The following is a 15417-nucleotide window of genomic DNA, read 5'->3' as shown; positions in this document are numbered from 1 at the left end:
TATATATATATATATATATATATATATATAATTTATATCTTTAAATTAATAATATTAATTATGTAATGTTATAAAATGATAAAATAATCTGAATGTTGTTATATATTATAAGTTGAATATTAATGCGATATGAAGTCGAAATTATTGATTGATCGTGTTCGATTGTGTAATTTGCTTTTTTTTTTATTCTCCTCTTTTGTCTTTGGGAGCATTTTCTTTATTATTAAGTTGTGCATTCTATTTGTATTTTGAAGTAATAAACTTGTTTAAAACTAACAAGGGCTACTAAAATCTTATTATGAGAAAACTCGCTATAAAATACTGCAACAGAAGATTTTTTCGTATATCACAATAGAACGAAAATAGGCAACGCAAACTGAAGAGTACGTTCATATTGACAAACTCAAGGATAATGAAACTTTTCCTGTATGGAAGTTTCAAGTAACAATCGTATTTAAATCCTAGAGACTGTATGACATCGTATCAGGAGAAAAAGTTCGTCGATAGTTAAAGAAAGTTCGAAGATAGCAACGAACAAGAAAAGGAGGATTAAAAAGGTCGCACGAGCATAAAAGATTATAGTATCCTCGTTAGAACAAACAACTGTTGACGCATGTATTAACATATAACACTTCGAAAGAAATGCTTCAAAAAATTTGTCTATGAAAGAGATACGGAATAACAGAAGTGTTTTTGTTTACAAGTGTTTTTTAATTATAGATATCAACATGGAAAGGTATTGCTACGCACGTGAGTATTATATAAAATATGTAGAGAATGCTATGATTATATCAAAAATTCTTACAACATTTCCGGATATTTTTAAACATTTCGCGAGTGCGTAGGATTGCAGCCCTGCGGCTGAGAAGACATTAACGAATCTAATAGCTAAATTTTTAGCAGAAGAAAACAGATTAAATACGTTTAAGAAAAAGAAGAATCTATGGCCTTCAAAGTTATAGAGAAAAAATAAGAGAAAAGAAATAAAAATAATAAAGTAAAAGGAGGTAAAACAATGTATAATGTACAAGATAAACAAAAAATATATTGCTTCAAGTGTAACGAACCTGGATATTTTGCAAAATATTGTAGAAATTTAAATGATACGGAGTACATACCAAAATGCAGTATTTGTAAAAAAAACTAATCATAAAGAAAAAGACTGTTATTTCAGAAAGAATAGAAAGAAAGTTCAGGTCAAAGGATAAAGATAAAGAAAATAAGGAAAATAAAGTTTTTTTCTAGTTGATGTTGAGGATGATGATGATATAACTCTGAAGAAATCCTTGTGGATATTAGATTCTGGTCGTCATCTCACATAGCCAATGATGAAAAATTATTCAAAAAAATAATCTGGAATGAAACAGAAATAGGAATTGCAAAGAAGAATCAAAAAATGATGAACGAAAGGCATAAATACTATAGAAATAGAAAATATATTGAATAATGTATTTATTCCAGAATTGAGTAAAAATCTACTCTCAGTAAGCGCAATTATAAAAAGCGATATGATTTATTTGCTGATAAAATAGCCGAAATTAAAAAGAACAATAAAAAATTCACAGCGTTCAAAACAGAACAAAGTTTGTGGATTATGGATTTAGGAAGAAAACAGACAGAAAGTGATTACTGACGAGCAGACGTGAAGCAGCTTTATGAATGGCATAGAAAAATGGGACAGCTAAGAGCAAAAAATATGAAAAGGTTAGTAAAATTATCTAAAGAAATATTCCTTGAAGCGGAAGAGATAGATGAGACAACAAAAGATTGTGAAATATGCTCAAAAGCCAAACAGATAAGAACACCTTTCGATCAAGAAAAAAGAGGAGCAAAACGATCTTTGGAACTGATCCATACGGACATCTGTGGACCAATTAATTCGTCTACATGGGAGAGACAGGTAAGAAGAATTATATACTTACTTTTTGAATGATTTCATTCATTTTATGGTAATCTACTTGAAAGAAAAAGTGAAGCAATTTATTAACATGGTCAAAGCTAAATAGGAATTAAGAATTTCCTTCCAGGTTAAGAAGTGATAATGGAAGAAAATACTTAAGCAAAGATGACAGACTGATGTAAAAATAAAGGAATTATACTACTTCGTATACGCCATAATTAAATGGAAAAGCTGAAAGACTTAACCGGACACTTATGGAAAGAACACGAGCTTTGTTTGGCAGATGGTGAAGTCGATAAAACATTTGGGGAGAGACAACTCGTATTGCAGTTTATTTGTTAAACCGTAGTTCAACGGACGTAATAAAGTGTATACCGATAGAACTTTGGATATCTCTGGACTTTGGAGAAACCAAATCTGAGTAACATATACTTATTTGGTTGTAATGTTTTTGTTAAAGTTCTTGGTCAGATCAAGAAGTTAGACAATAGAAATAAAAAATATATCTTCGTGGGAAATATATCTTCGTATCTAATGATTACCTTCTATTTTTGACAAAATAGAAGGGAAGATAATTGTGTAATATTTAAGAAATTAAAACAAGAAAATATTAAAAATACGAAAAACTAAAATTTTAATTAAAACAGAAGAAATAAAAACAGATACAGAATCACAAAATAAAGATTCAGAAGAAAATGAATTCGAGGATATAGAATATGAATCTGGAAGATAGACAAAAAAAAAATAAAAAAAAAACAGCAAGAAAAGGAAAAATCGCAAGAAAAAGAAAAACAACAAAAAAAGAAAAATCAAGAAATTCAAGAAACAGCACAGTAAGAGGAGAATCTAGGACGAGCAAGAAGAAAAAGAAGATTATCAAGAAGATTATTAGATTTTCTTTCACACAGAAGCAACAGAAGGGCCACAAAAAGATTTGTGAATAAAATTGAAGAAAAGAAGAAAAGAAGTCATTGAAGCAAAATAAAGTATGGATACTGGTTCCTAGAATAGAAGCTAAAGATAGAAAAATTTTAAGTAATAGATGGATCTTTCATGTGAAAGACAGAAGATATAAAATGAGAATTGTTGTTCGAGGTTATGAACAAAAGTACGAATTTGACTACGAAGAAATCTTCAGTTCAGTGATCAATATTCTTTGAGGATAGTGCTGGCTTTAGCAGCTCGGATGAATATTATGGAAAAGTTTGATGTTAAAATAGCCTTTTTAAATGAGTCTGACAGAGGACATATATATATGGAAATTCCAGAGGGAATTTCCATATATATGTCCTCTGTCATATAGCAAGAATCTTGAGAAAATATGTAAATTGAAGAAGGCGTTATATGGTCTAAAACAGACACCCTTAAGGTAGAATCAGAGTCTTACAGATGTATTGAAGTCCTACGGAATGAAACATTAAAGTGAATCATTTTTGTGAATAAAAATCATTCTGTAATTCTAGCGTTATATGTAGACGATGGAATTGTCATTGGAAATATCAGATTCGAAGAACTAATATCCAGCATTAATAACAAAAATTTATTTTAACAAATTTATTTAAAGATACTAATCCGACATCTTTTCTAGGTATTCAACTAAAAAGGAGTCAAATTAGAATAACATTAAAACAAAAAGACTATGCTAAATCATGCTAAGTAAATTTGGAATAGAGGATGCAAAAGTGTCAAGGATTCCTTTGTCATCAAGTGAGAAAGAAATCAGATTGGAGAATACCGGACTGGAAGACATGTCATCTAATTTCCTTATTGACAGTGCGTTAGTAATATATATTTAACTAGCAAAACTCGTCGAGATTTGTCATACGCTAGTGGTTATGTAAATAGGTAGGAATTAGATAAATACACTAAACAAAATGTAATAATCTGCTTAAAAAATTTGATAAAAAATGGTAGGAATTTATAGAAAATCTGATAAGAATTCTATATAATTTTTATCAAAATTATTCTATCATATCTATCATTACATTAAAATCACGACAGATGAAAAGTTATAAATTTCTATCTATATTTTCTATATTATCTATATTTCGTTTTTTTTATATCTTATATTAGATAAATGATAAAATACTTATCGGAGATCATAAGCTTCTCTATATGATTCTCCTCACATTATCCGATTTAATAAGAAAGAATGTTTATACGAACCAATACAATTTAATCCTAATACGCCCCTATATGTTTGAATAAAACAGATGTTATAAAAAAATTATTATCCTATTGCAATATAATATAACATTCTTCAGATCATTGAACAATTATTTTGCAGATTTTAGCATATATAATAAAGCTGTTAATACAATATCATTTTATATCTTATCTTATTTAAACGATAGAATAATTAACTGTATACACAAGCTTCTTTGTCACATGATTTAAATTAAAATAAGGATGATTTATACGAATCTATACAATTTAATCCAAAAAGGTCCCTATATGTTTAAATAGTTAGATGTTATAAAAAAATTATTCTACCGTTGTATGTAATTAATTATTCATTTAAGTCATTGAGTAATTAATTATTTAATGTTAATTAATCTAAATATTACATTGTGTTACCAACTATAGAATACGATAATTTTTCCATAAAATCTATCTTATTCTAACATATAGGATTAACATTCTGGATTAAATTATATAGATTCTTATAAACATTATATCGTTTTTATTATATAGCTTAAATATCGTTTTTAATCGTAAATTTCAGATTCCTTACCTGCTATATTAAATAAATTTTCTGTATATTTGTCTATTGTTTTCGTCATATAGCTTAAATACCGTTTTGAATCTATTTCTATTTGATCTGATGTATTAAAATTAATAATATTCTATCATATCTTTAAGCGTAAATTTCAGATTCTAAAATTTAATTTCAGATTCTAAAAATTTACAAAGCAAAAACACGAAAGAATATTATTAATTTTGATAGAATATGGTCAGAAGATAAAAATTGAAAACGACATCTGAGCTGAGGAAAATAATAGAAGTATAGAAACTCTATCAAATATTTTAGATAAGTAATCTGAAATTTATAATTCAAAAAGAATGTTATTAATTATTATAATTTTCATAAAACGTGTCCAGATAAAAATTGTTTAAAAACGATAATTAAATATGATGAAAATGATAAAGAAAATGATATAGAAAATTTATAATAGACAAGTATCTAAAATTTGAGATTAAAACGATACTTAAGGTATATGATAAATGTGATATAATGTTTATAAGAATCTATGTAACTTAATCCAGAAATGTCTCTATAATCACATTCTCTCTATTATCACATGCTAAGTATCTAGACAAGCGTGCGATTATAGCTCAGCGTTAGAGTGCTAGACTATTACCCTAGGGTCTTAGGTTAGAATTCCGTCGATTCCAATATGTGTTTTTAAAAATTGTAAATTTTCGATGTATAATTGTAATTAATAAATTGCATGTGAAAATATAAATGAATTCTACAAAAGAATAATAGAAAATAACTGTATTTTAATTATTATAAACTTAATTATTATAAGCTTTTTTTAAAAATAATATGAAATTTACGATTAAAACAATACAATATTAAGCATGATAAAACATAACCAGATAGAAATTGATTAAATACGATATATATATATATATAATACGATATAAGCTATATGACAAAAAAGATAGAGAAATATAGAAAATCTATCAGATATTTCAGATAAATATTGGGAGTACATAATAAATTTCCGCCGTTTTTTATCAAAATTAAGCATTTATTGTGAAAGAACGGTACATAATGTTTTATTCAAAATAATGACCATCGCTAGCCACTATTTTTTCCCATCTTTCTGGTAGCATGTGGATACCGCATCAGAAGAACGCTTTATCTTTTGAGGTTATCCAATCATCGATACAATTTTTGGTTCTTCATATGATATGAAGTATGCTGAAACAGGCCATGCGTCATCGATCGGAACAAGTGGTAGTCGGAAGGAGCAATGTCTGGAGAATACGGCAAGTAGGGTAGAACTTCTCATTTGAGTGTTTCTAAGTAGGTTTTGATCGGCGCCGCAACATGTGGTCGAGCATTATCAGGAGAATAATTTTGTCATGCCTGGAATAGCAGTAGCGCGTTTTTCCTTGAGTGCTCGGTTCAATCTCATCAATTGTGTTCGGTAGAGAGCCCCAGTAATGGTTTCGTTCGGTTTGATTAACTCATAATACATGACACCAAGCTGATCCTATCAAATACACAACATGAGTTTTTTTCCATGAATATTCGGCTTGGTTATCGATGTTGAAGCAGGTGGTCCCCATGATTTCCTCTTCTTTGAGTTATCGTAGTGGATCCATTTTTCATCACCATACGATGCAAAAAACCCTTTCGTTTATACCTGGCAAGCAGCATTTCACATGTGAAAAATCGGCGTTCAACATTTCTCGGCTTCAGTTCATATGGAACCCAATTCCCTTGCTTTTGAATCATTCCCAATGATTTCAAACGATATGGAATTGTTTGTTGAGTCACTCCTAATGTAAGTGCAAGTTCTTTTTGCGTTTGGCACGAATCTTCATCCAAGAATGCTTCCAATTCCGCGTCTTCGTATACTTTTGGCCTTCCTCTGCGTTCTTTGTCTTCGACGTCAAATTCACCGTTCTTAAACTTTTGAAACCATTCACGACAACTTCTCTCACTTAAGGCAGCATCATCATATACTTCTACAAGCAATCTATGAGCTGCAGATTTCTTCAAATTATTAAAGAAGTAAATCAAAAGTTCCCGCAAATGACGCTTATTCGGCTCAAAACTCGACATTTTCGTAAAAAAAATATATGATGCTGATACAAAATCGCTAATATTTCAAAGTTATGGTGTTGCCGGATGTCCAATCTTACGATATGTCGTTTTACATTAAACAATTTTAACTATAGTTTATTAGTGGCGCTGTTTTTTGCAAACGGTGGAAACTTATTTGTACTCCCAATAATCTAAAATTTACGAACCAAAAATACGATTCAATCAGATAAAGTTTTTTCCTATCTGATTTTATTGGACTTTTTAAGCAGGGAAATGTAAAACAAATATTGCATTACGTAAAAAGATATATCAGACAAAGGAATAGCATTTGAGAGATCGGTTATATCAGAAAATGTGGAATATTTAAATTGTTTTGTAGACTCAGACTATGCGGGTATGATATAAATTCGCGTAAAAGTACATCTGGTTTTATAATATTATATTTAAATTATCCAATTAGTTGGAGTTCTAAAAAACAATTGATAGTAGCGTTCTAGTACAAAAGCAGAATTTATTGCGGCAGCGGAATGCGTAAAAGAGATAATGCATTTGAAAGCTCTGCTAAAAGAACTTGCAGAAAACTCTATAAAAATTACATTGACAATCAGAGATACTATACAAATTATCAAAAATGGAATAGGAAACAAACGTAGCAAACATATAGACGATAGCTATCATTATTTAAAAAAAAATACTCTGAAGATATATTAGATTTATGTTATTGTTCAACTGATGAATAACTAGCAGATATATTTACAAAGCTTCTAAGCTTCAGTTTGAAAAGTTTAAAAATACAATTATGAAAGATTAACATCAAAATCATAAAAATAAGCTGTCATTAAAATTTTTAAATTAATATTTTAATAAAAAATAAGTTCATTAAGTTTAAAAAATTTCAAATTAATATTAAATTAATATTTCTACTATAAAATTCAACGATTAAGAGAAGGTGATAAGATAATCATCTAAATGTTGTTATATTTTAAGCTGATTGTTAATGTGATATGAAGTCGAAATTATTGATTGATTCGTTTGTTTAGTTTGCTTTTTTTGTCTCTTACTCTCCTCTTTGGGAGCATTTCCTTTATTATTAAGTTGTGCATTTATATTTTGAAATAATAAACTTGTTTAAAATTAACAAAGGCTATACAATAAAATCTTATCATAAAATAATAATATATTGTTAATTATATTATTGATTATAAATATATAATTCACGTAATATCCATGTTTCCATGTTTCAGGCCTGTGCATAATATGGAGTCTATTTGCTAGTTCTATCTCATACACCGAAGAATTCGTGCATTACCGCACTTATCGTAAGTAACTTTCGTTTCGACAAAAGTATTCTTGTTGACATAAATATTTATTTATATCTACGGCAAAAACGTCATTATGACAATTCGGTGAGGATAAATCATTTTGACTCGCACCGTCGTTGCCATCTTAACTTACAAAAAAAAAGATCAATAAAGATCATCATAAAGATCAATAAAGATCATTATAAAGATCAATCATAAAGATCAATCATAAAGATCAATTCATAAGTCGAGTATAAGAGGGAAATGAAAGAAGCATAAATAAAAATTCTAAGAAACAACGGAATGTTAAAATTGAAACAACGGAATGTTAAAATAGATGTTTATACTCCTTAAAACGCTTCTTTTTCCCAACGTTCTATTTTCTCATTTATTTACTTTTTCAAAGTCTCGTTTACACTTTTGTCCCTATTGTTATATCCGATTTATGTTTCTTTATATATTATATATTTTTGCCAAAGTATTTAAATCTATTTAATACATTTCAAAATATTCATGATTAAAATTAGCACAAATGAAAAAAAATTGTCAAAGTAACAGTTAATTGCAATAACATAGTGCAATAAATTTTTATCAAATTATTATTTTTAATTTACTTGTTACTGTTTAATAATATTATTATTATTAATATGAATATTATCTTTATATAATGATTCGTTAACATTATAAATGTGGTATGTAAAACAAATGAGTTCGTTAATTATTATATTATTATATAATTCTGATTTGAAAAATATACTCGCTATATAAACAATTTTCACGACATGACCGAATTGTTTTTTTTTTAAATCATTCTGTAGCTTTATTAAAACTCAAATTTATAAACGCTTTTCCAACTCACATGGCGATGAATCATGTGACCTGGGACCTATTACATCAAAGGTGCCGACTCAGTGTTCATACTGTATATACTTATACTGTGATACTCTGCACATAGCGACACAGAATCAGACGGCGATCATCTGGCGAAATCAGTAACCACACACACTTAAGCACGAGTCCATGTCCGTGTACTTGCCTTCAACGTGTCGAGAATGACAACGAATGAGACAACGAGCTCTTCTCACACTAATCATCTGTTTCAAGCGACCGAAAATGCTTTCTCGGCCCCTCGGCCAGTAAGGGGCAAGGGGCATTCTAAATAATATATAAGTTTTAATAAATTATAGTAATAGTATATCCCTCCCAATCCAAAATATTGGGTATGGGAAAAAGTGTTCATGGCGATTTTTTAGTAAAATTAAAGTGTTTTTCTTAGAATATTGAAATCAATTTCTTTAAACCAAATATGCTCCATTATTTTCTATAATATTTTGCCATTTTTGGGGCAGAATCATAATTCCATCGCGATAGAACTTCTGTGATTTCTGATCAAAAAACTGCTTCAAGTGATTTTCACAGGCCTCTTTTAAAGTTAGCTTTACACCATTAAGAGAGTTAAAGACTGCAGAGACCTAAACAAATGATAGTCTGAGGGTGCTATGTCAGAATTATACGGTGGATGTATTAAAACTTCCCAGCTAAGTTCTCGCAATTTTTGCCGAGTCATCAAAGATGTGTGTGATCGAGCGTTGTCGTGATGGAAGACGACACCTCTCCTATTGATTAATTCTGGCCGCTTCCTCTCAATTGCTTGTTGTAATCTCTGCAGTTGTTCACAGTAGAGTTCGGAATTAATTGTTTGATTGGACGATAACAGCTCATAGTGAACGATTCCCTTCCAGTCCCATCACACACACAACATCACCTTCTTCCTCGTCAATCCAGATTTTGCGATTACTTGCGCCTTCTCTCCTTTTTTTATCCACGATCTTTTTCTAGTTGGATTGTCGTAGGTGATCCATTTTTCAGTTATCATTCTCTTCAGAAATGGTTCAATTTCATTCCGTTTTAGTAGCGTATCACAAATGTTAGTTCGATCCATCATGTTCCTAACACTCAACTCGTGAGGAACCCAAACATCGAGCTTCTTTTTATATCTAGCTTTGTGTAAATGATTTAAAACTGTTTTGTGGTCGATGCCTAGTTCCCTGGCAATCTCCACAGTGCTCACATGCTTATCACACTCGATTTTTACTATGATTTCATCGGACTTTTCGGTCGAGTGATTGGTCGACCGGAGCGAGGTTCATCTTTCACATCGAAATTTTCAGCACGAAAGTGAGCGAACCATTTCCGTGCTGCTGATTTTGATAGAATATCTTCACCGTAAATAGCGCAAATTTGTTCACAAGTCTGTGCAGCATTCTTGCCTTTATCATAGTGATACTGCAAAATGTAGCGAATTTTTTCCTTATTTATTTCCATTTTCAAAATAAAATAACTTTTGATCCACTTCATCAATTTCAATCTTTTTCGGCTCAAAACAAAGATTAAAATGTCACTTTTTAAATGCACGTCTAGTGTTGCCGACTGCTGAGCATTTAATGCCATCTAGCGGGAAAAACGCCACGAATTTTTTCCCACCTCCAATAGTATAATTATGTTATGTTAAATCATAAAACGCAACAGTTTACGAAATATTTAACTGTTTACAATTTTTCATGCGCGTTATAAGTATATCTTCTTTATAAACTCGAGTAGCAAGAATAATTCAGTAGAAGTAGCATTTTATCGGAATAAAATCATAAACCAGCATTTCTCTTCAGGAAAATCTTCGAAAGACTATCAGAAAAAAATGCGTCCCTATCAATACAAAATCGACTGTAAGTCGACTTTATATTGAATGGACTATATATATAGCTTTTAGACGTCTAAAAAATGGACGTCCGTAAGTCGACTTGGATACATCTCTAAGTCATATACTGTCCCACTTTAAAGACGACTGTAAGCCAACTTTAACTATTCTAGGCTGTGATCCGATTTATGCCCATAACGCTCATGAACAGCATTCGACCTTGTTTAACTATAGTTAAACAACAAAAACAAAATAATTAAACATTTAAGTTTTATGAGTGTAAATCGCACTAGACATCCTAAAGTCAATATTGAAAGGACAATCGTCTGTACAAAGTCGATTTACAATCGACTCTAAAGGCCTGACTTAATAAAGTCAACTTACAATTGACATATCGACGTTTGTGCTGTTTGGAACTCGAGACTTGTGAAGAAAATATGCGAAAAAAATCAAATAGTTGCGAAAAGCATAATTTTCGTTTATAAAACGAAAGATATTGATTGTATAGAAAAAAGTAGGTTCATATGAAAAATGTAGGTATTCGAAATACCTACAAAATGAGACGTGGAAGATTAAAATCGGTCTATTAGTTTAGTAGAAAAAAATAAAAAAATATCAAAAAAGATCTTTTTTTCACTCGCACTCTATTCATTGAAATTTCAATCAAAACGCTTTGCGTTTAAATTTCGCCGATGGCGAGAACACGTACATGGGCTCGTGCTTGAATGTATGACTATCAGATCGCCAGAATCAGAATCAGACTGCCGTCGCTACCGTCAGAGTTCTTGGCTGAATAATCAGGAGCCTTAAGAATAAAAACTCTTGTAACATAGTAAATATAATCAACGAATATGAATTCCACAGTTCTAAAAACTTCGTGGAAATATATTGTTTATATCGATAAAGATAATGATCATGAGGATCAAAAATTGCAAAATGCTTCTGCTTCGCTGTTTGAAACCTTTTCATTTTTTTTTCTTATTACAACGATTCGACTTTTAATTTACACGAGATAAAAATCGCGCAGCGTACGGATACAGAAACTTGTACGTCTCGCCGATGAGAGGATGGCAATCCTGGGATGCCTCCCCTGGACCGAGCAGATCAGACAAGCCGATGTATGCCCGCAGGGACACGCAAAGTCCATATACGCACCTGATGAAGATAGAGCACGAGCATAGTGATCCTCTGGCAACCATCAGCGAGACTCTAGGCGCCTTGAACACCGTAGGCAATTATATCGTTAATATGACGAGAGGCGTCGAAATCTTAAATTATCCGCCGAAGGAATTGCCCTCAGCATTGTACACCATCTCCAAAAATATTTTGGGTAATATGAAAAAAATTAATATGTTAATTAGTTGGTGAACTAGTATATTAAATTACTAAATTAATAAATTAATATATAATTATAAATTAATAAGGAATGGACAATTGTTTTTTAACTTACAATTACTCGTTACCAAAAAGTAACAATTATTACCATTACTAGTTACCGATTTTTAAAAATAACTCGTTACCGTTACTTGAGAAAGTAACTTTTTATTATTTTTCTGTTACTTTTTTAAAATCGATCGCCAATTATAACAGACCTAGAGGTTTTCTAGTCTTAAGCTACGAGTGGCTTGTGTTTAATCGTATCGTGTCCAATCGTGTGCAAAGTAACGATAAAAATAACTGTAAAATTCATTACCGTTACCAAAAAAATGTAACTTCGTTATCATTATAGTTACCAAAGAAAAAAAAAAAAATCAGTAAAGTTATCAAAAAAATAACTTGTAATTATAAGGGGCTCTGCACAATAAAAGGAACAGAGAACAGAGAACAGAGAATAAGAATTTCAACCTATCAAAAATCATGTATTGTGGAATACATAGTTTTTGATAAGTTGAAATTCTTATTCTCTCTTCTCTGTTCCCTGTTCCTTTTATTGTGTGGAGTCTCTATCTTTGTCGTTACAAATAGAGAGAAACTTGAGAGAGGACGGCCCAAAACCTATAACCGCAAAATGATGCCGCGCATTACTGCCCTCTGAAGAAGTGGATGTTATTGTAATTACATAACAATATCTATCTTTTTGCAGTGCAAAAAGATGGAAATAGATAGTTACAATCAAAACTAAAATATATATTCAAATTAATAAAGATTTCAAGCGATTTCAGCGATTTATTTCTTATTTATTATATCGATCAGTTTCTTGATAAAAAAAAAGTTTCATATTTAGCTATGACTGCGCATGTGCAATACTGTCTATTCCACATGCGCAATAGTACAGTTGAATACAGATTAGAAAAGAATAAAGATAGCACCCAGTGAAAAATGACAATGAAATCAATGTTGAATCGATGTCGATTTGATGATTTCGACATCGATTCCATTATCATTTTTCACTGAAGATGGAACAAAGAAAAAAGGGAGAGCGGACTGTGGTTCTCTTCTCTGATTGATTTCGTCATTTATAGCGCAGGATATGTATACAATACTAGTGCGGTACAATACTAGTGCGCAGCATCATATGTTCCATCACGCTCTTACTATGGGTGCATTCCGAGTTACGCATGAAATGCATGATATATCGTTTTATCCTTCTTTATTATTTGGTGAACAACAAGGACAAATAATGCATTATGCATTTCATGCGTAACTCGGAACGAGCTCCATATCCTGCTCACTTCAACGGTGCACTAAAAATGGCGACTTCCAGGTAAGTCCGCACCACTCTCTCTTGATTCTCTCTGAGATGGAATTCTCTCGAATCATTCTTAAGAAAGATGACGCTCATTTCAGTAATATTATATTTCAGTGGTTGTTTCAGAAATGTTGCTAATATATTTCGCAACTTTTATATCAAATGTCTCGCTTTTTAATTAAAATATTGAGATAACTTTGAAAACTTTCAGTTTTCTATATGAGTAACTTTTATATAAAATTTTTCTCAAAAATGCTTTGTTTTCAAAATATTTGACCAATTCCAAACGTTTTTTAGCGCCCTATAGATTTCCAGTAGAGGCATTGTATATCGGAACAAGATGGTACAATCATGAGTGAAAGTATAACTGCCTCTGTGAAACTTAAAATAATAATTTTTTTGCAATAATTTGCAATTAAAATTATATGTTTTTATTACTTATTTTAATGCAAAATATTATATTAACTTCTTTTAGTTTACGTTTTCTTATTTATATTGACAAATATTTTAATCATGAATATATTGTTAATTTTACTATCATTGGACGCATTTAATCAGGATAACTCCAGCAAATACGTCGCGCTGAAATTTATGCCACAAAAGTCAGAAAAAAATAAAAGGAGTGAGAGTAATTTTCCCGCAACTACTCTGTTACATGTCTTTATGTTATATTGTAATGTATAATGTTATGATTTCAGTTTCTTACTATTAATATTAATGAAATTATTATGAGTTGAATCGATTCGTCTGTGTTAAGTAGCATCTACTTAAAATAATTTCTACATAAAATGATTACTGTAGGAGATGCAAAAAACTTAGTGATTATTTCATGATACATGAGTGTAGAGGAATAGTAAAGTATATTGTATAAAATACATTGCATACACATAAAGTACTTTGCTCTTGTATTCTTTGTTTAGTTTGTTGTCTTGTATATTCTACCTGTTTGGGATATATGGCATTTTTAGCGAGCGGGATTTATGCAAAGTGCGTAGATTGAATTCAGTGCTAAATACAATAAACGCATTACATGAAATCATCACCTCATGTCATGACACTTGTAATACATCTGGGAAGATTGTAATTATTATTTATTATTTCATATATTTACATATTTATCATTCTTATTTCTTAATAAAACTTTAAAAACACATTTTATAAGTTATTATGTCATTTTACATCTTATTTATATGCATTATTTGTAATTTTTTTTATGAACCATACCCCCTTCTCTCTATGAATAGCCCACCCCTGGCATAAATTCAAAGGTTTAAAAAAGTTCATTTTTTAATACGAAATGTAAATATTTCGGATTTCTAATATTTTTTTCATAATAGTAGACAGTACAAAGTTTTTACTGATGTAGTTCGTTTACTTTAAACATAGTAAATAATACTTAATAAATTAAGTTTTTGATAGGTATGGATATATACCAGTATTATCCTATACAGGATACTTTATGTTTTATTTAAAATTTATGAAAATTTATGAAAAAGCTTTTTGAATGAAAATTCCTGAAAAAACTCTTTTTTGTTCTCAATTTTCATTCAGAACTTGCTGAATGAAAATTTCTGAAAAAACTTTTTGTCTTAAATTTCTTCAGATTTTATTAGTTTTTGAAAAAAATTATAAAATGAGAACTATTTACACACACACACACACACACACACACACACACACACACACACACACACACACACACACACACACACACACACACGTGTAGATACAATGCTAAAAAAAATTATGGTATAGAAAAATTTTGGCCAAAATTGATTAACTTGGACGAAACTTAGCGAAAAATTTATCGTAGGATAACATTTTTTTTTAATCAAAGCTTAAAATCATCATTTTAAGATCTGTGCTATGATCAGATTTTAAGTTTAATGCATCCCTACTGTAATTTTCAAAATAAATGATGGTGTGTTTGTCATATTGAAAATTGCAAAATTTGATGGAATATACGAAATTTATAAAATTTTTTAGGGGAATGCCATTTGCAGCGAATATAAAATTCCAATTTTCTCCTTTAATTAAAAAAAAAAAACC

The 15417-nt window shown here is 30.1% G+C and overlaps 1 protein-coding gene across 1 annotated transcript in view; it reads left to right on the top strand.

Annotated features, from left to right (window-relative positions):
• The window catches only part of LOC108692470 (proclotting enzyme-like), a 43410-nt gene that overhangs the window by 18784 nt on the left and 9209 nt on the right, over positions 1-15417 (top strand). Inside the window, exons 2-3 of the mRNA XM_018200731.1 lie at positions 7928-8002; positions 11707-12009. Coding sequence (XP_018056220.1) covers positions 7928-8002; positions 11707-12009 — 378 coding nt within the window. The remainder of the gene's footprint in view (positions 1-7927; positions 8003-11706; positions 12010-15417) is intronic.

Source organism: Atta colombica, unplaced genomic scaffold (assembly GCF_001594045.1).
Source record: "Atta colombica isolate Treedump-2 unplaced genomic scaffold, Acol1.0 scaffold72, whole genome shotgun sequence".
NCBI classification, from domain to species: Eukaryota; Metazoa; Arthropoda; class Insecta; order Hymenoptera; family Formicidae; genus Atta; species Atta colombica.
This window is presented reverse-complemented; position numbering and strand designations above follow the sequence as displayed.